Raw genomic sequence first — 26,997 nt, forward strand, 5'->3', positions numbered from 1 at the left:
GGAGTGTGGGTTGACAATCAGGGTGGTCTCATTTATTGGCGGGGTTCTAGGCATCGTGCTCTGTCTTGTTCCTGGATCTCAGGGACCGCTTGCAAGGTGGTTCTCCATCTGCAGGGGGTGGGGTGCTGGTGTGGTCGTCCTGTGGCTGTGCCTCCTGTCCATAAGCGCCGGCGGAGGTGGTGGGCAGTTCATCGTCCATGCTAGTGTCAGGGGCCCCTTGGAGTGCCACAGTGTCCCTCCTGGTGTTGAGTATTTCCTTCAGCACCCCTACGATGATGCCCAGGGCAGAGCTGATGGTTCGGAGTTCCTCCCTGAACCCCAAATACTGTTCCTCCTGCATGCGCTGGGTCTCCTGAAACTTGGCCAGGACCGTTGCCATCGTCTCCTGGGAGTGGTGGTATGCTCCCATGATGGAGGAGAGGGCCTCGTGGAGAGTGGGTTCCCATGGCCTGCCCGCCCCCTGTCGCACAGCAGCCCTCCCAGTTTCCCTGTGTTCCTGGGCCTCAGTCCCCTGGACCGTGTGCCCACTGCCACTGCCCCCAGGTCCCTGTTGTTGTTGGGGTGGTGGGTTATCCTGGGTTCCCTGTAGTGGTGGAACCACAGCTGATTGACGTGTCCTTGGGACGGAGGTATGGGCCCACTGGGTGGGTGCTGTGCCTGTGTTAGCAGAGGGTGGAAGGTCTGTGGTGGCCTGTGCCTGTGTGAGGGGAACCGACTGTCATGAGGCCCACGATGGTCCGGGCTGGTCATCTAGATCCAGTTGGACAGAGCTGCTGTCATCACTGTGGGCCTCTTCTGTGGGTGGGGTGGAGATTTCTGGACCCTCCTGTCTGGTGACGTTGGGTAGTGGTCCTGCAGGGGTGGAAGAGCATAATTATTGCATCTGTGTGTGTCATGGTGTGCAATGGGTGGGTGACCGTGTACCCCAGTGCTGGCATTCCTGTGTGTGGGCTTGTGTGATGATGGTTTAGGGGGGTGTATGGGTATGTGCAGTGGGCATGCTTTAGTGATGGGTGTCCATGCTTTGGTGTTGCATGCAGGGCTTGGTGTTGGGATGTGTGGCCTGCGATATTGGGACATTTGTGAGGAGTTGGAGTGATGGGGGTGAGGGTGAGGCTGGGGGTATGTGTTGGCATGCAGGTAGGGTGGGGGATGTAATAGTTAAGATTTGTCTTAACAGAGTCCATTCCTCCACCGACTCCTGTGAGGCCCTCAGGATGCAGAATCACCAAGACCTGCTCCTCCCATGTTGTTCGTTGTGGGGGAGGAGGCGGGGGTCTGCCGCCAGTCCGCTGAACCGCCAGGTGGTGTCTTGAGACCACAGAACGCACCTTCCCCGTAAGTCGTTCCACCTCTTCCTGATGTCGTCCCGATTTCTTGGGTGTTGTCCCACTGCATTGACCCTGTCGACTATTCTTCGCCATAGCTCCATCTTCCTTGCAATGGAGGTGTGCTGCACCTGTGCTCCAAATAGCTGTAGCTCTACCCGGACGATTTCCTCCACCATGACCCTGAGCTCCTCCTCCGAGAACCTGGGGTGTCTTTGCCGTGCCATGGGGTGGTGTAGGTGATGTGTGGGGTGGTGTGTGTGATGATAAGTGTGGTGATATGTAGTAGTGTGTGGTGTTTTGTGCGTGGAAGTTGTGTGGGTGATGGTTTTGAGTGCCTGTGGATGCTAGTTTGTGGATGGTGGTGTCTCTCTCTGGCCTTCTTTCAGAATTTTTGGTCGTAGGGGTTTGTGGGTGATGTGGATGTGTGTTTTATATTGTATTGGGTGTGTGGGAGTGGTGTGTGTATGTGTATCAGGTGTGTGTATTTCAAATTTCCCAATGTGGCGGTGTTTTGTAGAAGTGTGTGTATTTTGAGTGTGGCGGTGTGTACCGCCAATGGAATACCGTGGTTGAAAGACCGCCGCGTGGACTCGAGTGTCGTGATAGTGTGGACGTATTTCTGATGGCGTGACGGTGGAGGTTTTGTTTTCGCCAGTTTATCACTGACCTTTGGTGTGGCTTCGATTTCGAGATGTGGGTCATAATAGCTGTGGCGGAATTCCGTGGCGGTGTGTTGGCGGTCTTCTGCACGGCGGTAAGCGCCTTTTACCGCCAATGTTGAAATGACCCCCCGGTCCTTAGTCTTCTAAGTCTTTTGTCTTTGTTCTATGCCTACTCTTTTCCGATCTCTCTCTTTCTTACTTTCTTTCCCTCTTTGTACTTTCTATACAATGGTTTAATGTTTAAAATGTCACTTCTTAGGGGATTTTCCTGAAACGTTTTGCTTTTCCTCCCAGGTGTTTTGCTGACTCTCACTACATGACTTTAGGACTCTGCGCACCTTCATACTGTAGTGCAGTGGGAAAAGGTGTGTGCCCTTCCTACACATGCCAGGAAGGGGTGCTTATGTGATTGGATCAGATGCTGTACCCAGGAGCGCCCTGTAAAAAGGTACACCACATACCTAGGGTGGGTACAGCCTTGGCAACTAGTGGGATGTTGCACTGAGTGTGTTACCCACTAGAATAGCCTGTCAAGCATGTATCTGGCCTGACAAGCAGGCCTGTGGGAGTGCAGTTGCACCTGTGCTCAGGTTGACACCTCTAACTCCATAGCCAACCCTGGGTGAGCCGTTCACTACCCCTAGAGCACCCCCGAAGGGCGGGACATGTGGTAGATGAAAGGCTGGGCAAATAGACATGGATGTCCTATGACTCAGTAGTGAGGAACCCCCACGTAGGTTTTGCATACCTAGGGGATCGGCTCTTCCCATAGGTTTTGCTGATTCTTTATCCAGTGGCCTTCAGGCCCAGGGCCCTTTCCCACTGTGAGAACAGTGTCAAAGCGTGCAGGCCTTGTCTACCTATGGTAAGAAGTGGCGCTGGCCAGTTTGGGCATGCATGCCCACTGGTGCTCCAATCATGTGACCAGCCTGCCATGGCAGGCTTGTGTGTGTGCACTTGCATCCAAAGTGTGCTTAAACATGCATCCAGCCTGACATAGCAGGCTTGTGAGTGAGTTATTGCACCCAAGGTGTTCTAAGTATGCATCCAGCTTGCCATAGCAAGCTTGTGTGTGCGTACATACACCCATGGTGTGCTTAAACATGTCTCCAGCCTGTCCTGCATAGCAGGCTTGTGTATGTGCCCTTGACCCCTGGTGTTCCTAAACCTGGATGCAGCCTGTCATAGCAGGCCTGTGGGTGCACACTTGCACCTATGGTGCTCTTAAACATGTGTCCAGTCTGCCAGTGCAGGCTTGTATGTGTGCAAGGGCATGTATGCCCAGAGAGGGAACTATACCATTGTGTGTTTTCACTACATATGAGAGTTGCTCTGCCCCTAGGTTAACATGGGGGGAGTACAATTACTCCTAGCTGCAATAGTGGGTTACAGTGGAGCAGCCACATCACCTTTCCTATCATTGAATTCCTCCTGACAAACCCTTTCCCATGGTAAAGGTGTTTTTGCCGATAATAACTTTGAGAAGTTGGGCATTTCCGTGCCCTGAAAATGCTTTGAGTGCCTGTTGGACTTTTGGCCTTACGCAGGGTCATCCCCTGTCTTTTTGCCTCCTTCCTCCTGGTTTTTCTGACCTCTCGCTGTTGGCTCTAGGATTCTGAGCACTTTATCACTGCTGACCAGTGCTAAAGTGCAGGTGCTCTCCCATTTAAAGTTGGTATGATTGGCTTATACCTAATTGGCATATTTAATTTACCTATAAGTCCCTTGTACAGTGGTATCTCTATACCCAGGGCCTGTAAATTAAATACTACTAGTGGGCCTGCAGCGCTGCTTGCGCCACCCACTGAAGTAGACTTTCAAACCTGTCTCAGGCCTGCTAGCGCAGGGCCTGTGTGTGCAGTTTCCTGCCACAGGGACCTGGCATCTAAATTTACTTGCCAGGCCCAGAACTCCCCTTTTACCACATGTAAGTCACCCCTACGGTACGCCGTAGCTAGCCTTATGGGCAGGATGCCATGTATGTAGAAAGACAGGACATGTGCCATATTGCATGGCCTGTCCTAGTAGTGACAACCAGCCTAACGTGGTGTGTCACTGCTGTGAGTGCTGCCTTCTCATAGGATTGCATTAGAAATGCCCTGCCTTATGTGTAAGGGGTATTGTCTGATTTATGAGGAGTAGCGTAGGCGTATTTGGTATGGTTGTGATGGTGATAATAAATGCTGCTTACTGGTGTGGGTGTATTTTTTATTACTATCACAGAAATGCCACTTCTAGAAAGTGCGCATTTATCTGTACTTATGACTCTGGTGTTTTGCAGCTTGACTCCAATCCACGTCTGGGCAGAGTGACAGTTGGGGCTTTGTGCATACTTTTCAGACAGCCTGTACACAGGGAGGGTGGAGGTGTCACAGAGGTGCATCTGCATACTGAAAAGTCTTCCTGGGCTGAGAGAAGGGAGAGGCGGGGCACACCTGCATTTATAAAGACTGTGCCCTGGGCTCACACAACAGGGTCGTTAACCCCCCACTGATGTTTGAAGCCTGTGCTGAAAGGAGAGATGGGGCACTCCCAGAACCAGTTGTAACTGGCTGGAACCTCCTCTCCCTACCATTGTAAAACACTGTAAGAACTGACTATAAGTACAGGGGAATTTTCCCCACAATTTGGAGACTCTTGGAATCATCTTGGAACTGGACACCAAAGACTGAAATGACTCACCAGGAACTGCCATGGACTGCTGCTGCTGTGCTGACCTGTGACCTGCCTGGTCACTGTGAATGACTTGCCACTTGCTGCCTTTCCCTTGTGCTGGCCTGTACCTGGGCCCTCCACCTGAGGACCTTGTCTTAAGATTCTGCTCCCCAGGGGCAGGGTGCTGTGGCCCCTGACCTCTGCATCCATTTCTTCACGAGGGGTGCTTCTCCGTGGTTGCGGCTGCCATAGCGCTGATTGCAGCGCGCTTATGGAGCCTTGGGAGCTCGTAGGCTCCTTGCTGCATTGTGCCCCTGTAAATAAGATCACCGTAGTGGCCCGGGAAGCTGGAAGAACACTCGCGCACCGCATCGGGTGCAGGCGAGTGTCTGCTCGGGCCCCAGGAGGGTCTGATCTTCTTGTGGCTTCACGGCAGGACCAGGGGAAGGCGCGGGGAGTGCCCCCTTCCCCCTGGCCTCTGCGTTAGGAGCAGGATGCTCCTTTTCTGCTGTTAGGTAAAACGGGCATTATTGTGGGTCCCCTCCTGGGTGGAAGGGCCAGTGGAGGCCCGGGGGGGCCCCCAGAGATCGCGGGTCCCGGGAGGGGCCTGTTATTGAACCGGAGGGGGTGCGTGGTGCCCCCCCTCCTGCCCTAAGTTGTTTTTGCTGGCTTTGGCCCCCCTCATGAGGGCCGGTTGAGACCCTGGGGGGCCCCCAGTAATCACAGTACCCAGAGGGGCCTGTCTATAAAAGAGAGGAGGTGCATGTCGCCCTCCTCTGACCCCAGAGTATAAGGGAGGCTCCCGTTTTGCGCATAGGAACGCCGGGGGCCCCATTGTTCGCCTTCTAGGCACTGGAGGTGCCTTCATCCAACCAAATACTGTTTAAAGGACCAATATAGTTGCAATCCAAAGTTCTTTCTACAGACTTTTGTTTGATTCATATATTACCTACCTGCGTTTGATGTTTTTACATATGTGTATGCAAATGTTCCTTTTATGGACATGCTTGCTAATATGTTTTTCTAACTTGCCATATGTTTTCTAATGTTCCTACTATGGGCATTTTATGATATTCTTATGACAAGTGCTGTGATGTAATAACGTGTTTTCCTGACTACTGCTTATGTTGCAGAATACTGAGTAACCTGTGTGTTATGTGTGACTACTGCTAGGTTGCAGAGTAACTAATGTGTAACGTTCTGACAACTGCAAAGGTAGCAGGATAGTACTGTTATGTGATGTTTGGTCTGATAATTGCGTTGTATATAATACAGTATATTTTCATATAATCTGGTGTTGTGTTTCCTTTGTGGTGAGGATATTGCGTCACATGTGTTGTGTGTGTTGTGCAAATGCTTTACACATTGCCTCCGGGTTAACCCTGACGGCTCGTGTCAAGCTACCTAGGGGGTGAGCAGGGGTTATCTTGGACGTGTAACTCCCTTGCCCTGACTAGAGTGGGTAAGTTCTGCCTGGCTGAGGTGCATACCCTAGTCAAACAGAAACCCCCTTTCTCACAGTGCCTTTTTAAATTCAACTTCAATCCACACTGGAGGTGGGGGAACACATCTGTGCATTCCTCAGCGACAGCTATATACCTTGGGCACACAACTGGAACAACAGACCTCTGCCATTTGAGGGCCTGGCTGGATAGATTGAAGGGAGAAGTTTTCACACTTGGCCTCTCAGTGCCAGATCATGGTCCAACTAAAGATTAAGGTTTGCATGCCACAGCTCCATGGCAGACAGGACTGAAATTTAGGGGAGACATCTGTTGTTCAAAGGGGAACCCTCTGAACCTCCCCTAATTTCAAAGGACATTACAGTATAGCTGCTGGTGCCACACCGCAGCAATTCAGAGATACACTTGTGGAGAAGCAGGACTGGGGTTACTGGTCGGTGTTGTGAACACTGCCAAAGGATTCTGTGTGCACCAGGAATAATTACTGCCCTGGGAAGTGACCACACACTCTTTCAAAATCGTGGCACACCTGGATGGATTACCTGCTGCTGTGTGGAACCCCAGAGTGTGCTCTCCAAGGGCTTGTTGGCTTGCCCTCTGTCCTTTGTTGGAGGTCTCAGGGACATCGAAGACCTCCCGTGTGGGACCTACACATTCTGCCCGTACATCTGGAGAGCGGTGTCCTCTTAAGTACCTACATGGTCTGCTGGTTCCCATCCGATAGTAGCGGTGCGAGAGTGAAGTCAAGTATTGTGCTTGGAGACCGGATTGCCTGGTGTGGAGGCAGCAAAGTAATGCCCGCATTCAAGGAGTGTGGCCCTTCATTGTGGGGCCACGTCACGCATAAGCATCTTGGTGGTGAGTGGATTCACAGGTTGCTGGACTCTGTGTGGTCCACTTTGTCAATCATGCTGCATTTCTCTCGTGTGACACACTGACTGCATGCTCATTGCATGTGGTGTCCGATTCACAGGTTACAACCTTTGGAGGTGAGGGGGTGCCCAGAGCAGTGCCACATTCTATCTTGTGTGGCACCGCTAAACTTGAGTCTCTGTGTGTGTGACCAGATTGGTCTGGTGTGACTCAAGTCATTGCGCACTAGATGTTGTGCCTCATTCCAGGGAGGTGCAGAGTTGGTAACTCTTTGTGTGTAATTGCATTGGTCTGTTCTGATTCAAGTCATCATGCACCTAACATTGTGCCTCATTCCAGGGAGTTAAGGAATTGTTAACTCTTTATGTGTAATTGGATTGGTCTGGTGTAACTTAAGTCATTGCACACCAGACGTTGTGCCTCATTCCACAGAGTTACGGAATTGGTAACTCTTTAAGTGTAAATGGATTGGTGTGGTGTGACTCAGGTCACTGTGCAACAGGCTTTGTGCCTCATTCCAGGGAGGAATAGTACTGGTAACTCTTTGTGTGTAATTTGATTGTTCTGGTACGACTCAAGACATTGTGCACCAGACGTTGAGCCTCATTCCGGTGAGGGATGGATTTGGTATTTCTTTGTGTGTAATCGGATTGGTCTGGTGCAACTCAAGTCTTCTTGCACCAGATGTTGGGCCTCATTTCTGGGTGGTACGGAATTAGCATTTCTTCATGTGTAATTGGGATTGGTCTGATGCGACTCAGGTCACCATGCGCCAGATGGTGTGCCTCAGTCAAGGGAGGTACGGAATTGGTAACTCTTTGTGTGTGATCAGAATCATCTGGTGCGATTCAAGTCATTATGCACAAGATCTTGTGCCTCATTCCAGGGAGGTGTGGAACTGGTAACTATTGGTGTATAGGAGTCCCTGGTCTGGTTAGGCACTATTGTGAACAGCGTGTGTCCTACGGTGACCTCCGTGCTCTGCAAACTGGGGCCCCCACGGTGCAGAGACCTGTGAGTGAACTTCCAGAGTGGTGGTCAAACCTCCATTTGTCGATTGTTGCCTGGTTAGCCTGTTATCTATTCTCCTCTCCCACCTTTCCCCCGGAACCCTGGATAAGTGTGGTCCAGCCGCGATCAGCTTAAAATCTGGGGAAAGGTTGCTTTCATCTTCAACCCGGTGGGGCAGGGTAGTAGAGATCTGGTTTAAGGACTGAGGAAGGTTTGGGCCCACAGGGTCTGCAAGTGCAGTGACAACTGACCTGCCAGACATCAGTGCACCACATTAGGGTGCTGGGAGTGGTGTATGCAAGTATGTGTTATTTGAGTCCTCCTGATATCTGTGGCACATGGAGTGATTTTGTAGGAGTGCCTGTGATTGACCACACTGAATGATGGTGTTTCCGTACACATTGTTTTCTTGCCAAAAGGCTATCATGGTTGACATTGTTTATTACCTGTGCCGCCTAGGCTGTGGAGTGATTCAAAAGTGCTGAAATTATCTGTGTATACACCTTCTGCTAACATTGTGAACCTGGGTGCACCTTATAACTGAGTGGTACTGGACAACAGTTTGCACCGCATGAGGGTGCGGGGCAGGAACGTAGGTTTTTTCAAAAGTTTACATTTTGCCAATATTGTCTTTGACACTGTTGGGCCTAGTACTGCTAGTAATATTTTGAATATGATTTATGCCCAGATGTACATGATGTTCATTTAGTGTTTTTTAACATATAAATTGAATACAAATCTTATTTACATACCCAAAATGTGAAAGCTTGGTGTATTTATCACGTACGTGTTCCAAGCCAATGCTTTACACATTGCCTCTTTTATAAGCCTGGGTGCCCAGTGCCAAGCTACCCGAGGGTGAGCATAGGCTATACAGTGAGTGTAATCACCCACCCCTCATAGGAGTGGTAGGTTCTGCCTGGCTGGGGTCTTGTCTCAGCCCACCAGAGTGTGCTGCCTATAACATTTCATCTTTCACTTCTATTCTTATTTACTTTCTTCTCCCATTGTTTGCTTATTCCTTTTATTTTCCATTCCGTTAACACTAAAGTTGATCGTTGACGAAAACTGGTTCAGATCAAAAGTTATATATCTTGTCATTTCCATTCAGTAGAATTATTTCATGTTAGTTTTCATCATTGGGTGGGATATGCTGTCTCTTTATCTGGGACAAGTAAATGTAATGTCCTTTGCAAAGAAAACTTAGATGTCAAAATGTTGTCATAAGAACTGGACAAGAATGATAGATGACTTTCATTAAAACTAACCATCAGTAAAATACCAGTCACAGTTTTTAACGTTTGTATTCCCACACTTTTGGACAAATCTTTCTGTCCCTCCATTACCCATAGGTTGATGTCTATTATGGGTGAATATTTAAGTTTTGGGAGATTGGAATCTGGTAATGGACCCTTTTTTCAGATCGTAACTATAAAAGTGTTGTACCTTCTTCCATGCATAAACAATTCACTGAAGCAATAAAACAACTGCCCCTTATAGACTCATGGCCTCTACGTGATCCATGCATACAGGAATATTACTTTTTTCCCCTGCTCATTTCTCACAATCCAGAATTGATTATCTTATTGTCTCTAAAGCTCTCTCTTAACTCATATTGCATGCAGACACCTGAATCATATTAATTTCAGATCATGCTTCAGTCATTTTAGACGTAGGGCCTGATTTAGATGTTGGAGGTAACTGTTGTGAAAGACTGCATTTGAACTGCCAATGATGCCGGTGTGACTGCAGCCAGCCGACCCACCGTGCAGATTTAAATGTGCCTTACCGCCAAGGAAAAAGTGGCAGTCCGATCTCCAATTCATCATTGGCTGATTGGGGGGTAAAGAGGGGGAAAACTCACCTTTTTACCACTTACTACTCATCTTCTACTGGACATGACTGGACAACACCTGCCATTGTGGCTGCCACTGACCCACGGAGAAAACACAACCCCCATTGACAGACTACAGGGCAGGGACTCTGCATTGCAAGTGTACGTTGGGTGGGCACTCGGTGTGAGGTGGGGACCACTGGAGACATATACATGTCACAGTAATTTTTTAAATCACTGTGACATGCATATGTCAGGGACGTAAGTGGGTACAGAACACATATCGCACACATACGTAGCAGTCATTATGGTACCAGTATTTATTGCCAAATTAATGCTGGCACCACAATGATGGTACATTCACACCTGTCAACTGTGCCCATGTGCGCACATTGCCGGGGGACCTGTCATGTTGTGCTGCGAGTTGTGGGTGTGAGTAAGTACATATATGTGTGTATGTGATGAGATTGGCTGGGTGAGGTGTAGGTGTGGGTGTGTTTGTGTAGCTGAGTGTGTAGTTGTGTTGTTTGTTGTGGTTGTGTGGTGTGTAAGTATAGTTTCAATGGTGTGTGTATGTTGTGTCATGGATGTGCGTCAATGTTTTTTTTTACATGTACAGGTTGTAGTGTGTCAGACTGACAATGGATAATTGTCTGTATGAGTTGTGTTGTGTGAGGTGCGGTTGCACCTATGGCTAAGGGACAGTGTGTGTGTGTGTGTGCATGTGCATGTGTCACTTACCTCCGTTCCATAGCTGCTGCCATTGTATGAAGTCCATTGAATCCTGCTGCCGTCTCCCGTTGTCACAGAACCGCCACCAGCACACCACCTGCAGGACTGTTACATCTGAATAAAGCGGGCGGAACTCTGATGACTTAACAGTCTTCTCAGGCCTGCTGCTGACGCGGCTTGGTGGTGACACCACCAAGACTTAAATTAGGTCCTTAGATTTTCTTCCCGTCACTCCCAAAGCAAGGAGTTGATGTTTTAATAATTCCCTTCTATTGGATACTAAGTTCACTCAATGTTTTGAAGATTTTATCCACAAATTCTTCCTCTTCAATGAATCGGCAGAATTTCTTTTCAAGTAATCCGGAACTCCTTTAAGGCTGCTTCAAGAGAATTCATCCTGCCTTATGTTTCTAACTAAAAGAAAGCAGCTATGAAGGATGCTTTGGAAATCATGAAACATAATAAATCATTAGAACACTTCCACTATATATCCAAATTAAATCAGTTGTGGATGAATTAATTAAAGATGCATTTAAATTTAACAAAATCTCCACAGAGAATGCTGCTTCTTACCTACTTATATCAAATGTTAAGTACCATGGGGGTCAAAGTAAAGCAGTCAAACCTTTAGCAAACTATCTTAAAGTTAAAAAGGAATTGTCTAAAGTTGAAACAATTTTGCGTGACGGTACAACTCTGGTCTTCAGTGATAATGACATTTTAGCTGAGTTTTCAAACAATAACAAAACTATAGATACAAAGGTTAATCATTACACTCCTTTTGATATTAATCGTTACCTAATCTCCAATCATAATGAATTTGATCGCAATACTGATTTCTCCTCTCTTGACACTGATATTTCCCTCCCAGACATCCGTATGGTAATTAACTCTATTAAAAAAAGGCAAAGTTCTTGGGCCAGATAGCTTTCCTATTAGATTTTACATACATTTTTCTAAATTAATAATCTCTAAATTACATAGCCTTTTTGCATTCTTTGCCATTACCAAATCGGCTTCTGGCACTTTTCAAAGACAATAAAGACCCTAAATTATGTAAACATTATGGAAAATTTTCCTGGTCTATTCTGACTTTAACATTTGTGCCAAAATCCTTGCCCTACACTTAGATCCTTTCCTGCCCAATTTAATCAGCAAAGAACAGTCTGGTTTTGTTAAAGGTAGACATCTCACTGATAATATGAGACTCTTTTTAAATATTTTAAGTAAATCCAAATCCTTTTCACAATCATATCAGCTATATCACTGGATGCAGAAAAGGAATCTGATTGGATCCAGTGGTATTTTCTGTTTCTTGGTTTGATTTGGACAAAAGCTCAATAACTTTATTTCTCTTCTATATTCTTGTCCTAAAGAACCCATCTTTGTTAATGGTTTAATTTCCTCTTCTTTTTCTTTACACAGAGGAGTCAGACAAGGTGTCCTCTTTCCCCAGGTGTTTTTGCTCTTGTACCATTTTTGTCCTTATCTGTCAAAATGCAGGCATTCAAGGTTTTAAATATAGTGATAAACCATATCAAATGTTCAGTTTATGCTGATGATATTCTGTTACTGACACGAAGGAAATGTTCAAAAGGGCTTTATTCAGGATAACCGACCCATAGCAGGAAACGCGCTGCGCACCGCCTCAACCGACCAAGAATGTTCCCCAAACCATATGTCAATACGTGGAACACCAGTGTCATCAAGGCTCCAGATCGTGCATGCTTTAAGACGAATGTCACTGAGGTTACAGGCTCTCAACATGCCTGGAACATCACAACACATCCCCCTCCCATATACTAAATATACCTAAGGATACAGAAAACAATTAATTAAAACATTACACACTAATGTGTACCAGTGTAAAGACAGAACCATAGATCTTAATATATCAGGATACATAGGGGGTTATTAAAACCCTGGCGGTCAAAGACCGCCAGGGCTGTTGTGGCGATTGCACCGCCAACAGGCTGGCGGTGCAATCCAGGGAATTTTGACGGTGACGGAAGCGCCGCGGTTTCCAGCCACATTTGCCCCGGCGGTGATATTCCACCTGGGCAGCACTGCTTGCAGCGCTGTCCAGGGGATTACGAGTCCCCGACCGCCAGTCTTTTCCTGGCGGTTTGAACCGCCAGGAAAAGGCTGGCGGTACGGGGAGTCGCAGGGCCCCTGGGGGCCCATGCACTGCCCATGCCACTGGCATGGGTAGCGCAGGGGCCCCCTGACAGGGTCCCATGCAGCTTTTCACTGTCTGCATAGCAGACAGTGAAAAGCGCGCCACAACACCGCCGGCTCCTGTGTTGTGGCCGAGATCCCCGCTGGGCCTGCGGGGATCTCATAATGACCGCAGCGGGACTGTGGCCGCATTGGCGGCCGCCCGGCAGTCAGATCTTGGCGGGCGGCTTAAGCCACCCGCCAAGGTCATAATGAGGGCCTCAGTCTTTCAGCCAAAGTGGTTTGGAGCGTAACCTGGATGAATCTTTGGTGTGTGGTGACTCCTTTGATCCCTTCGAGGAGTGAATTCCTCCCTGATTTTCCAAGGTAGAGGAGTCCTGGGCCAAATCGCACCATCTCACAATCCTGGACATGCTCCACGCATCCCCATTGTCAAGGATCACAATGTTTCTTTTCACCTCCCTGATGCGGAATGGACCCTTGAAAGATGACTTACCTTTGGTTCTAAAACCAGGATTCTTCACCAACACCATGTCACCAATCTTCCATTTAACATTAGAAACACAATTTTTAGAATCGTAACGCAACTTGTATTTACGTTGATACCTCTCTCTAAGTTCAGATGCCTAATCAAATTTCTCCTGATCCAGTTCATCCCACCCCAAACTGTTTTTGAACCATGCCGGAAACAGCTTAGTACAACCCAACCTACCCCTCATATACTCAAAAGGGGCAATGTTGGTGATGCTATTAGGAGTGTTGCGATGTGCCCACCACATATCCTTAAGGAGATTAGCCAACGGAATCCTGGTTTCAATAGCTTCTTGCACTCAAGACTTCACCATTCTATTCATTCGTTCAGGGAGCCCATTGGCCTGGGGTAAGTACAGCGCTGTTCTCAAATGTACAATAGCCAAAGAGTCCAAAAAAAACTTCATGTCCTGAGATGTCAATTGTACACCGTTGTCTGTGACTAAATGACTGGGTATGCCTTCCCGAGAAAATTATTCTTTCAAAAACTCAATTACTGTTCGGGTATCAACCGAATTTACACATTTAGTCACCACCCATTTGGACGCATAATCCACCATGAGTATGACGTAGCGTTCCTTCACAGGCAGAAGATGGAAAGGACCCATAAAGTCAAGACCTAGTTTCACCCAGGGTTTTTCAGGAATCACAATAGGAGAAAGTGGGGCTTTCGCTATAACTTTGCTTTTGTCATTGCATGCACAACATCCACAGTCTTTCAACACTGCCTCAGCATCTCAATCAAACCCTGGCAACCAGTATACTGTCCTAAGTCTCCTGCCCAGGTGTCCCTCATGAGCCAGGTTTAGGATTTTACCCCTCACACCCATGGGAGGTATAGATTTAGTACCCCTAATAATTCACTTCCACTTAAAGAGAGCTCATCCCTCACATTCCAATACCCCCTTAAGGAGTCAGAAATATTCTTGTATTCCGGCCACCCTTTCACAATGAATTCAACAAGTTTATGCCTGTCCGGTTCCCTTTCCACAGCTGCTTTCCACTCCTCTTCGTTTATGGCCATCTCCCTCAGCCAATTGATTACAACCTCATCATCGGACTCCTCGCTACTGTCAATTGAAGATCGGGACAGGAAATCTGCCACCATATTCTTTGGCCCTGGTACATATTCCATGACAAAATTGTACTCTAATAATCCTTCCACCCACCTTCTTATTCTTGGGGTCAACTCTTCTCCTTTCTTGGAAGAAAAAATTTGGACGAGAGGCTTGTGATCAGTCCTCACCACAAAATGTAAGCCCCGCAAGTAAAATTTAAAATGCTTGACTGCCCATGCAAGGGCCTCCCTTTCTAGGACTGAATAACGCTGCTCAGCCTCCTTGAGGGAACAGGAAGCAAAAGTGATTACCTTCTCCTCCTGGTCCACCCTTTGAATTAGGACTGCCCCCAAACCCTTGACACTGGCATCCGTGCATTTTTCTTGAGTAGGATCCTTTGCTCAAAATTGGCCAAACAACCTAATTTCTCACTAAACGCTCCTGGGAATTCCTTACAAATCTCTAGAGAGTCATTCCCATTATTCACCACCATGACTTGATGTTCTGAATTAGGATCTAATTTAGGGGCATATTTATACTCTGTTTGCGTCGGAATTGCGTTGTTTTTTTTGACGCAATTCCGACACAAAACTAACTCCATATTTATACTTTGGCGTTAGACGCGTCTAGCGCCAAAGTCCATGGAGTTAGCGTCATTTTTTAGCGTGGACACCTACTTTGCGTTAATTATATGCAAGGTAGGCGTTCCCGTCTAAAAAATCGACTCCCAGGCATGTGCGTCGGATTTATACTCCCGGGCAAAATTCACGCCCGGGAGTGGGCGGGTCAAAAAAAATGACGTACGCCCGCTGTTGCGCCGTTTTTTAGCGCCTGCAAAAGGCAGGCATTAAGGGACCTGTGGGCTCTGAAGGAGCCCAGAGGTGCCCTCCCATGCCCCCAGAGACACCCCCTGTCACCCTTGCCCACCCCAGGAGGACACCCAAGGCTGGAGGGACCCATCCCAGGGACATTAAGGTAAGTTCAGGTAAGTTTTTATTTTTATTTTTTTGTGGCATAGGGGGGCCTGATTTGTGCCCCCCTACATGCCACTATGCCCAATGACCATGCCCAGGGAACAGAAGTCCCCTAGGCATGGCCATTGGGCAAGGGGGCATGACTCCTGTCTTTGCTAAGACAGGAGTCATTTCTATGGGGGTTGGGAGTGAAAAAAAGTGGCTCAAATTGGGTTGAGGCGAAAAAATTGCCTCAACCTGACTTGCCCCATTTCTTGACGCCCAAGCCCCATATCCCCCTACGCCGGCGCTGCCTGGTGTACGTCGTTTTTTTTAATGCTCACCAGATGGCGCCGGCGGCTAACGCCGGCTAACGTCATTCAATAAATACGGCGCCCACATGGCGCTTCAGAATGGCGTTAGCCGGCGCTAATTTTTTTGATGCAAAACTGCGTTAGCGCAGTTTTGCGTCAAAAAGTATAAATATGGGCCTTAATTCCCATGTCCCGCTGGTGTCGCCAACCTAGAAGATTATTACCACGTTTGGCTACATAAACCTTCCCTATAGTGATCTTATCCTGAAATTGGATTTTCATGACTTTGTACCCAACCACTTCTATTTTGGCACCTCCGTAGGTGACTGGGTTAATATCGGGTTTAATTAAAAAATCAGGATCGTCCCCGAAAATTACTTGACAATTCTTTTCACCTACCATGGTGTAGGGAGATCCAGAGTCCGCCAGGACTGTAACTGTTCTACCATCAAGTTTAATGGTGCACTCAGGCATAATTACAGGTCCCTCGTCCACCATCCCAGTGTTGCTCCCAACCTGGTCAACCTCATGTTCTACACACAAAACCATTTTGTTAACATTTTCAGTGACAGAATCTATGTTGCTTTTGTCATTGTTACAGACCCTAGCATAGTGGCCTTTCTTCCCACACTTCCTACACAATGAATTGCGCGCAAAGCAATTAGAACTATTTGCAGTATGACCCGTGTTGCCACAGCGGTAACAACGCAGAAGCTTAACGTCTCTCCTCTTCTCCTGGGTTGATGTTTGTGTCCTATTGTCATTGCCAACACTTAATACCTCTTCCTGAATTCGTGGTGCTTGTACCATGAAGAGACTATCTCCTTCTGGATGGTTCATCTCTTTGATCCAGTTGATGGTACTTTCCATCCCTTCAACAATTGCAATAGCCTCCCTCAAGTCGGGGTTCTTTGTCAATAGTTTCTCTTGGACTTTCTTGTTATTGGCACAACGCACTAATTGATCATGAATAAGAGAATCTGTGATTTCCCCAAAGTCACAAGTGCGCGCTAATGTGCGTAAGGCAGAGACAAAATTACCAACACTCTCAATGTTACCTTGGGATCTGGCAAAAAAATTGTGCCTTTCTAAAACAACATTGAGTTTAGACTCAAACTGTGTCACCAACATCGCTACAGACATTTCATAAACATTTCTGGGTTCACCATCTGCCCCTCCAATGGTTAAGGGTTCTAAACTGTCATAAATGTTCCTGCCTTCGATTCCCAGATTGTGTAAAAGAAAAGCTTGTTTCCTAGCCGGAGAGAATTTTTCTCCCCCTATGTCTCCTTTATCCGATAAAAAGGGGGGTGGTTGAGACATAGTAGGCGTAGCCATAATGAATTAACAGTGAAGTATCTATTAGATTTGCAGAAGAGATAATGGTTTGTGTAATGTTAATGACTTCAGATCCGAAAGCAATTAGATAAGCTCATAACCAAACTGGCTTGGATTGGGATAAAACAAAATAAACAATCCAGAGTTCAAACGGAAAAAACATGTGAAAAACAGCAGTAGGCAAAGAATGTGCGGTCTAGTCTTTTCACTCTTCCAGTATTTTCCCTCGATACAACTATGAGCAGTCTAGTCTTTTACATGTGAAATACAGCGGTAGGCAAAACGGTGTGCAGTTCAGTCTTTCCACTCAATACAACTATGGACACACATGTGAACCCCTTGATGGTGCGCGTGACCTTGAGCTCTGTCACCTGCCTCACCAGTATGTGCAGATTACGAGGAGCAATGCACGGTCTAGTCTTCTCACTGCCGTATTCAATCTTGGCACGCGCGTAACGTCATGCTCCATTACGCACATCAACTGTCTAGTGAAGTTACAGGGCGCGCGGGGTAGCGCATGCAGTTGCCCAAAAAGAAGAAAGGAAAAAAAAAAGTTCCTCTCAAAAACAATTACCGGGATCAGCGTTGGGGAGTCCCAGGGGGTCCAGAAAGCAGCCTGTCTTCACGCGCGGCAGAGACTTCAATGCCGGCAAGACCCCGGGCGCCAGTTGCTCAGCACCACGCCGAGGAACCCAATGGCCAAAACTGCAGCTGAAATTCTCTGGAACAGTCGCCAAGACTCTCGGCTGTTCCACGCTGTGCTCGCCTCAGGACAGCCTCTTCAAGATTCATCCGATGTCGGGCACAGAACACAGCCCGATCAGCCCGAACCACTTCGACTAGCACCGCTACTTCAACCTCTCCCCTGAGATCTGGCCGATGTTTTGCAGGTAAGAATCCGTGGGTTCCGGGTTGGTTATTCCTCGTTGCCAGTGTTAAGAATACTGACACAAAGGAAATGTTAAAAAGGGCTTTATTCAGGATAACCAACCCATAGCAGGAAACGGGCTGCGCATCGCCTCAACCGACCAAGAATGTTCCTCAAACCATACATCAATACCTGGAACACCAGTGTCATCAAGGCTCCAGATCGTGCATGCTGGAACACGAATGTCACTGAGGTTACAGGCTCTCAACATGCCTGGAACATCACAACATATTCTTTTATATATATCCTCTCTCCTCCCTGCAACCTTTTCTAGACTCGGTTTTAGTTTTAACATCACTCTCAGGATGTACATTCAACATTGACAAATGTGAAGTCCTCCCACTTAACAAATGGTATTTAAGCATGACTTTTCATCCTCAGAATTCTTTTCTATATCTCAATCCAAATCCCATTTTCCACCATTAACAATTTATTCTCAATTTTAATAGGTTTCTTATAGAATAATAAAAAACCCTGTATGCCTCTCAACAAACTTCAACGAAAGAAACAACTAGTAGGAGTTAAATTACAAAATGTTCAATCTTTTACCCATCAACCTCCATCCATGACTCTTCCTATCCTCAAAAATGCTTGTGGATTATTACACACCATTTTTATCTCTAATTTTTCTACCCTGGATCAATTTCTTCAATCTTCCATTTGGCACAATATACATGTTATAGTTAACAATAATCCCATCTTTTGGAAATTTTGGCGAGAAAAAGGTTTGTTATGAATTTATCAATTAATGCATAATCCCTCTTCTATCTCCTTCTCTGAAGCTCAATCCCTATTTACATTCCCTAATTCATTTAAACTCAAATACCAAACTTTAAGCTCAGTCATCTCCAAATCATATAACTCCCTTAGTGCTAATTCTTTTTTAATATCCAACCCTTCAACCCTACAAACATTTTTACTAACCCCTTCTGCTGCTTCCAAAATATACTCTCCATTAACCTCCATACCTGAACATAGACAAAAGACATCACTGCAGTTACTCTGGGAAGCAGACCTACACATTGTTTTCTCTCCCTCCTTATGGAATAAAATATGGATAAAGATTTGTAAAATATCTTGTGCTGCTAACGCTACACAAACATTGTTTTTCATTTACAACCGATGAATGATTACACTAAGTGTGATACAAGCATTTAATTCCAGCATCTCTTCAGCATGTTGGACTTTTCATCTCCCCACCTCCACTTTAAAACACATGCTTTTTGAATGCCCTCAAACATATCAATTCTGGCTTCAGGTGTGGAGACAAATTAATCATATTTCTCATACACATGTCTCTTTTTCCTTTAAAAACCTCTTTTTAGGTAGCCTTTCTGAAGCTTGGAATGATTGTGATTTCAAAATGCAAATTGTTGACGTATTAATTGCTGTTGCATTTTAACAGATAACACAAAACTTGAAGAATGGTCTTAATATTTCCTATCAAGCATGGTCGTATGGCATTTGCTACAATCATAAACTGGATAGAAATTATGTCACCCCAATCTCCCTGACTATTAAGAGAGAGATACTTTGGTCATTGGTAACTACATTTCTAGATTCCTCTGCTTCAAAAGCTAATTTACATCACACCATTTAATGAAAAAGTTTCATTTCTATTATACAGTTCTGGAGAGCATTCAATGAATTCAATATAGTTGTTTAATCATATTGCAACCATTAATATGCTAGTTGTTTCATTTTCAATTAAATGTATTTTTAATAAACTTAACAAAAAAGGGTAACAGATCAATCTCCGTGCACAGAACAAAGCTGTGGGATAGTTAGCTCCATTTCGGCAATTCTCTAGAGCACATCTTGTGCCGATTAAATAGCAGCTTGGATGGTGCTCATTTGCAGTGTGATGCTATCTAGCACCCTATTCCCTTCTATGAGACTCTGCCATGTTGCTTTTTTATGGGGATCAGTCATAATTTGCAGTAGAAAAAATTCTGCAAGATCACTATGGTGCACATTGTAGAGGAAACTATTTGGGTAGTTAATGCAAAAGGGCTTTGAATGACGTATGGAATCGGGGCTGCCATAGGTTACAGCTTCTCATTAGTGCTGAGAGACCTTATTGTAATTTCATATGACTTATGTAAGTGTAACTAATCGATAAACTCATCATACATATTTAGGCGACAGCCTGGTACATTGAAAAATACTTCTGACTCTTTGTCCTGCCTAACATAATTGCATATTTAAGCACTGTCACATACATATTACAGCTGCACTCAAGTACTTATCGTATCAATGGCTAGACTTCTATAAGCCATGTTAAATTCTTCATTATTAAGAAACAGAGCAGCCCTGTTTTAAAATATTTGACTAAATACTGCAGCATGAGTGTGAGGTCCTGAAAAGGCACATGGGTTTAGAAATAATGACTCCCCTGTTCCCTTACCGACAGCCTTGCCCATGTGTATACACTGAAAAATTTAAATCAAAAATCAAAAAAATCAAGGAAAACTATCCAAAAGGATTAATATTAAGTCAGGTTATGAAGCACACTTAAATGACAAATCCACAGAAATCTTGAAAACATGAAAAGCATTGTTAAAGTATGTAAAGTGTCTCTACAGTGCCACACAACGATTAGACGTAATTAAATAAATATATTTTGTGGATTTAAAAATAGCATGTGCTACTTTAAACATGCTTCCCTGGAAAACTGATAAAACACAAAGCTTCGGGAGTCATGATGACCTGATATTTCACATTCTGATTTACTTCTTTGAGTTATTCTGTGATATTGCAACAAAGCAGGCCAACCAGTAACTCAGAAGCCGAATAGAAAAAAGTTTAATTTTTCTAATGGTGTCCACTGCTTAAAACTGCTAGTTTGCAAAGGGGAAGATGTCTGCTTTATCCCTAATTCTCGATTCTTCCAGCGTGGCAATATTTATTCTAAAAGGACCATCTTTCCCTTATGGGTTGCTTTTAAAAAGATGTTACTCAGCTGGTTACAAGAAGAAGGTCTGGTTTCGGTTGCAGACATCCATCCCTACACTGCCGCTATTTGCAAAGGGTCACAAAAAGATGCATGCCTCATTAGATTAAATGATGCAGGAAGTTTTAGGACGCTTTACAAATATACCATTTCTGATGTAACTGATAAGTGCATTAGTCACATTACAATATGCTGGTAGGCACCAATAAATTGCAACCTACCCAATTCAATCAGACCCTTAATTTTTAGTAATATATGTTTGTGTTGTATCTGAAATTATTGAAGAAAAGCCTTGAGGCACTCTTGTGTTTATCCACATTAGTCATATTCTAACATGGCATAAACATATTTCAGTATTTCATTCCTACATATCGTTAATTCCAGTACCTTTAGTCCAGATGAGCCTAGATGCCACTGAGTTTGCAATATTTTGTGTAACAAGTACCTCAACATCACAGGATACAATGTCAATATTGGTTTTTATGATGATATTGTATTTTGCAGGTATGCTTTCCAGATCATTATCCTAGCATATCTGGCCAGCACTAATTTGAGAGAAAGTACTAGTATGTTTAATTAAAGCAGCAACACAAGTGTATTCGAGCAGCACAATGCAAAGTTTCATCAGCAGGGTGGCATTTTTGAGCCTGACAACTAGCATACTAAGCAGCAGTCGGGCACACTTAAACACTTAAACATCACTGACAAATAAACCTGCACTGTGTGCTTTATGGTCAGTAAACATGTCATGTTAACAAGCAAAGTGCTAATGTTGGCAACATAATTTAATATTTGATCAGCAACAAGTTGCCCATGATGGTCGCTCATATTATGGCAACAGTCCTAGTATTATTTTGGCATCAGAATTCTGAAGGTTTAATTTCCTCTGACACTGAAATTTGATTGGTACTTTTTCTGCAAATTTTCATTGAGGAGAGTTTTCTGTCAGAAGACAAATGACTAGCAAAGAACCTGAGCTGGAGGGACTCATTGTGTCTGAATCCGATCTTAGGGGAAATGGTTCTGCTATGGTATAGAAGTGGTCTACGAAACATCTCATGATAGCCCACTTTCTAGGCAACTGCTCAGTAATGTGGGCAACTTGTATTCCCAAATGGGAAACATTTTTTCTTTGAAGTGGAAACTGTGCCTTTAGGTACACAGGCTGTTTTTTTAATTTTTCCTATTTGCGAATGTAAATGCAAGGATAGTGGTCTATTGTCCTTTGTAGGCCAACTATCCCTGGTTTTATATGCAATCACAGTGGGTTGCAAGTAGTCAACTGCCTTAATATTGTTCATTAGGGTGGTCTCTTTGTGATGCTTTCCAAAGGGGAATTTGTGATATGTCTTATTAGTGCATTTGTGTCGTAACTCTAATTGACAGGGAGCATGCAAAAAGTCTATGTACATTTTACACACACTATTGGTGACCTGGCTGTATGTACATCAGACTGTTAGTATACAAATTTAAATTTAGATCTGACAATTACAGACATTTAAATTAAAAGTATCAGAACAATTTATACATGCAATATGGCAACAAAGATCCTAGTTTAGATATTATATTGTTATTGATTGTAACTTTGAGAAATGTATATTAAACATAATAAAAAGAAACTAACCACTCCTACGTTTGTCTCCCAGCATGGTCCTCTAGGCACATCTGCAGGATGCATAGGGGGCACTGTAGAATCACTTCCATTTCCTGACGAGTTGTAGTAGTTATACAGAGTCCAGTAGGTAACATTCCTAATGGCTACTTCCTGTTCCAGCTACAACAAAAAGCAAACAAGATGTTTCAACTTTCACAAATGGTCAGAGTTACTGTATGAAACAACAGAATTGAAACTCAGGGGGTTATTCCAACTTTGGAGGAGGTGTTAATCCGTCCCAAAAGTGACGGAAAAGTGACGGATTTACCACCAGCCGTATTACGAGTCCATTATATCCTATGGAACTCGTAATACTGCTGGTGGTATATCCGTCACTTTACCGTCACTTTTGGGACGGATTAACACTCCTCCAAAGTTGGAATAACCCCCTCAGTCTTGAATCAGGCTGATATAGGTAAGCAGAACACTAGACTAAACTTCATTAACAAACGTGGGCCGATTCACAATGGCATTCATGAACAGAGGATTTAGTACTACAAGAGCACTTTTTATGTACTCTTTCGTGCCTTTGGGGAACAGCTCAGAATGCCCAAATCCTTATTAGTAAATTGCAAAGAGAGCACAGAACTTTCACTTATTCTAATTGTATCTGTATATTCAATGGTTATTCCAGTTTTAGATGATTTAATGTAAGACTAAGTAAAATAGTATTATAGGCTTGTAGTGAATCCAATTTAACTTTTATTGGGACTCAGGAGGTTAGCTTAGCCTTTTGGCTTGCAGGCCTGTGCCCTGGTCACCTAGTGACTTTTAATCTACTTAGCGTGCTCTGTTTTAGCCCATTTATTTTATTATTTATTTTAATATGGCTGCTATTGTTTATATTTCGAGAATTGCTTTGATTTGCATTATCAGTGCCACTCTGTGATGGCGTCTCTATCAGCATCATAATCAAGTGATATGCACAGGTATTCACATCATTTCCCTTTCTCACTTACGTGTGACAGGAACATAGGGGGTCATTCTGACCTCGGCGGTAAAAGGCCCTTACCGCCGGTCAGAAGTCCGCCATTCTACGGCCGCGGCCGCGGTAAATCGCCACGGTCATTCTGACCACCAACTGTGAAACCGCCAAAAATCCGACATCCAAGGAAGGCCGCCTCATCAGCGGGCCGGGGAAAACTGGAGATGACCAAACCTCCACCGTCACGCCAACACAAACACGCCCATGCCATTCTGACCCACGAATCCACGCGGCGGTCTTTCAACCGCGGTATTCCATTGGCGGTACACACCGCCGAGGTCAAAATACACACCCAGCTCCAAAACACAGCCACATTGGACAATTTGAAATACACACACCTGACACACATACAAACAACACTCCCACACATCCAATCAACTATAAAACACACACCCACATCACCCACAAACCCCCACTAGTTGGAAATCGGAGAGAAGGAGATAGAGATAGAGAGAGCGAGCACAGCAAACGAAAACCCCAACACACACAGGAACCCAACTTCATCACCCACACCACATTTACGCACACATCACCACATATCACCACGCACATCACCACAAACACCACCCCACACCTCATCCACACCACCCCATGGCACCCCAAAGACACCCCAGGTTCTCGGACCAAGAACTCAGGGTCATGGTGGAGGAAATTATAAGGGTTGAGCCCCAGCTCTTCGGCACACAGGTGCAGCACACCACTATAGCAAGGAAGGCTGAGCTATGGCAAAGGATCGTAGACAGGGTCAACGCTGTGGGACAGCATCCCAGAAATCGTGAAGATATCAGAAAGCGATGGAACGACCTACGGGGGAAGGTGCGCTCGATGGTGTCGCGACACAGCATCGCTGTGCAGAAGACTGGCGGCGGACCCCCACCCACTCCACCCCAATTCACAGCATGGGAGCAAGAGGTAGTAAACATCCTGCATCCTGATGGCCTCGCTGGAGTACACGGAGGAATAGACTCTGGTAAGTCGAATCTCAACTACTTCACCCCCCCCGCAACCACCAGCATGCCAACCCACTCCCCCCCTCACCCCCAATCTCAACCCCCCAGCACACAACCTCCCTGCCAATGTCTCACCAGCACAACCCACCCTAAACAACACCAACCCCTGAATGCCAACACAAACCATAGACAGCCACCACCAAAGCATGACCGTTGCACATACCCATACACCCCCCCCACCACCACCCTCACAACACCTCCCACAAGGGAATGCCAGCACTGAGGGACAAGGGCACTCAAAATGCACGCCATGGCACACACAGAAACAATAACCATACTCCTTTACCCCTGCAGGGCCCGAACGCCAACACACCGCCACGGAGGGTCCAGATTTGTCCATCCCACCCCCAGAACAGGCCCCCAGCGAGGACAGCAGCTCTGTCGACCTAGAACCTGATGACCAGCCCGGACCATCGGGGACCTCTGGACAGTCGGTTCCCCACACACAGACACAGGCCACAGCAGACCCAACCCCCTCTGGGAACACCAGCACAGCTCCCATCCAGCGGGCCCATGCCTCTGTCTCGCGGGCGCGTCAATCAGCGGTGTGTCCGCCACTACAGGGCACCCAGGCTGACCCAACACCCCTACAACAACAGGGACCTGGGGGCAGTGGTAGTGGGCACACCGTCCAGGGGACAGAGGCCCGGGGAAACAGGGCAACTGGGAGGGCTGCTGTGCGACAGGGGGGGGAGGACAGGCCCAGGGAACCGACTCTCCAAGAGGCCCTCACCACCATCATGGGAGCATACCATCACTCCCAGGAGACGATGGCGACGGTACTGGCCAGGTTCACCGAGATCCAGGCACAGCAGGAGAACGGTACATGGGGTTCACCAATGAACTCAGGAACATCGCTACCGCTATGGGGACCATTGTCCAGGCCCTCAACCGGATAGAAACCACATTGAGGGACCATGTGGCACCACAAAGGGCCCCTGTCACTAGCCAGGAACAGCCTACCACCTCCGCCGGCGCTAGTGGTCAGGAGGCCCCCACAGAACGACAGGCCACCAGAACCCCACCTCCTGCTGAAGAACAACCACCCCGCAAGAGGAACCTGAGATCTCAGAGGAAGACAGAGTAGGATGCCAAGACCCCCGCCAGCATAAGATACCCCCTGATGTCATCCCACTGTCCCACAGTGTCACCCTGTCCAACCTTGAACTGCCCCTGCTCCATCCTTCCACAGGCATATGGAAAATGCACCTGTGAAACTGAGAACTGGGCTCTGCCATGGACATAACTCCACCCTCACCCATCACCGTTTTAATATCATGTACCAATATCTAGCACTAAAAAAAAATCACTCTTTGCACTGAAATCATTCAGGAGTCAGCCTGTATTATTTACAAATGTATAACACATTACTGATCAATAATGTTCTGTTATTTTTGTGATGACAACATACCGATGTCAATAAGCATTAGTCCATGGGCTAACCAAGCAGAAGTCACGCAGTGGGTCATACAGCACTGAAAAGGGAAGGGAAAATCAAACATCAGTTTAAAAGAACTGGGGGGAAATACACAAAGTAAAGATGCAGGGGGCTTTCAGTAAATGTTAAATGACGTGGGTGATTCTTACCTGTGTGCTACTGAAAATACTGTTGGATAACTCTGTCCCTGTTGTCTGGGTCGTCCTCTTCGTCTTCCTCCTCTTCACTCTCCGCAGGCTCCACAGCTGCTTCAACACCACCATCTGGACCATCCTCCTGCAGGAAAGGCACCTGACGTCGCAATGCCAGATTGTGAAGCATACAGCAGGCCACGATGATCTGGCACACCTTCTTTGGTGAGTACATCAGGGATCCCCCTGTCATATGCAGGCACCTAAACCTGGCCTTCAGGAGGCCAAAGGTTCTTTCTATGATCCTCCTAGTTCGCCCATGGGCCTCATTGTACCGTTCCTCTGCCCTGGTCCGGGGATTCCTCACTGGGGTCAATAGCCAAGGCAGGTTGGGGTAACCAGAGTCACCAATTAGCCACACACGTTGTCTCTGTAGCTGTTCCAACACATAAGGGATGCTGCTATTACGCATCACATACGCGTCATGCACTGACCCAGGGAACTTGGCATTCACATGGGAGATGTACTGGTCAGCCAAACAGACCACCTGGACGTTCATAGAATGGTAACTTTTCCTGTTTCTGTACACCTACTCATCGTCTTTTGGGGGTACTAAAGCCACATGGGTCCCATCAATGGCACCAATTATGTTGGGGATATGTCCAAGGGCATAAAAATCACCCTTCACAGTGGCCAAATCAACCTCCTCAGGGAATACAATGTAGCTCCGCATGTGTTTCGTCAGGGCAGACAACACTCTAGACAAAAATTTTGAAAACATAGGCTGAGACATTCCAGATGACATGGCCACTGTTGTCTGGAATGAGCCACTTGCCAAAAAATGGAGGACTGACAGAACCTGCACTAGAGGGGGAATTCCTGTGGGTTGGCGGATGGGGGACATCAGGGCTGGCTCCAGCTGGGCACACAGTTCATGTATAGTGGCTCGGTCAAGTCGGTATCGT

General features: G+C 46.1%; 1 protein-coding gene across 1 annotated transcript in view; it reads right to left on the reverse strand.

Moving 5' to 3' along the window:
* The window catches only part of LOC138262456 (transmembrane channel-like protein 2), a 469,363-nt gene that overhangs the window by 180,977 nt on the left and 261,389 nt on the right, over window positions 1-26,997 (reverse strand). Inside the window, exon 11 of the mRNA XM_069212350.1 lies at window positions 22,439-22,588. Coding sequence (XP_069068451.1) covers window positions 22,439-22,588 — 150 coding nt within the window. The remainder of the gene's footprint in view (window positions 1-22,438; window positions 22,589-26,997) is intronic.

Source organism: Pleurodeles waltl, chromosome 10 (genome assembly GCF_031143425.1).
Source record: "Pleurodeles waltl isolate 20211129_DDA chromosome 10, aPleWal1.hap1.20221129, whole genome shotgun sequence".
NCBI classification, from domain to species: Eukaryota; Metazoa; Chordata; class Amphibia; order Caudata; family Salamandridae; genus Pleurodeles; species Pleurodeles waltl.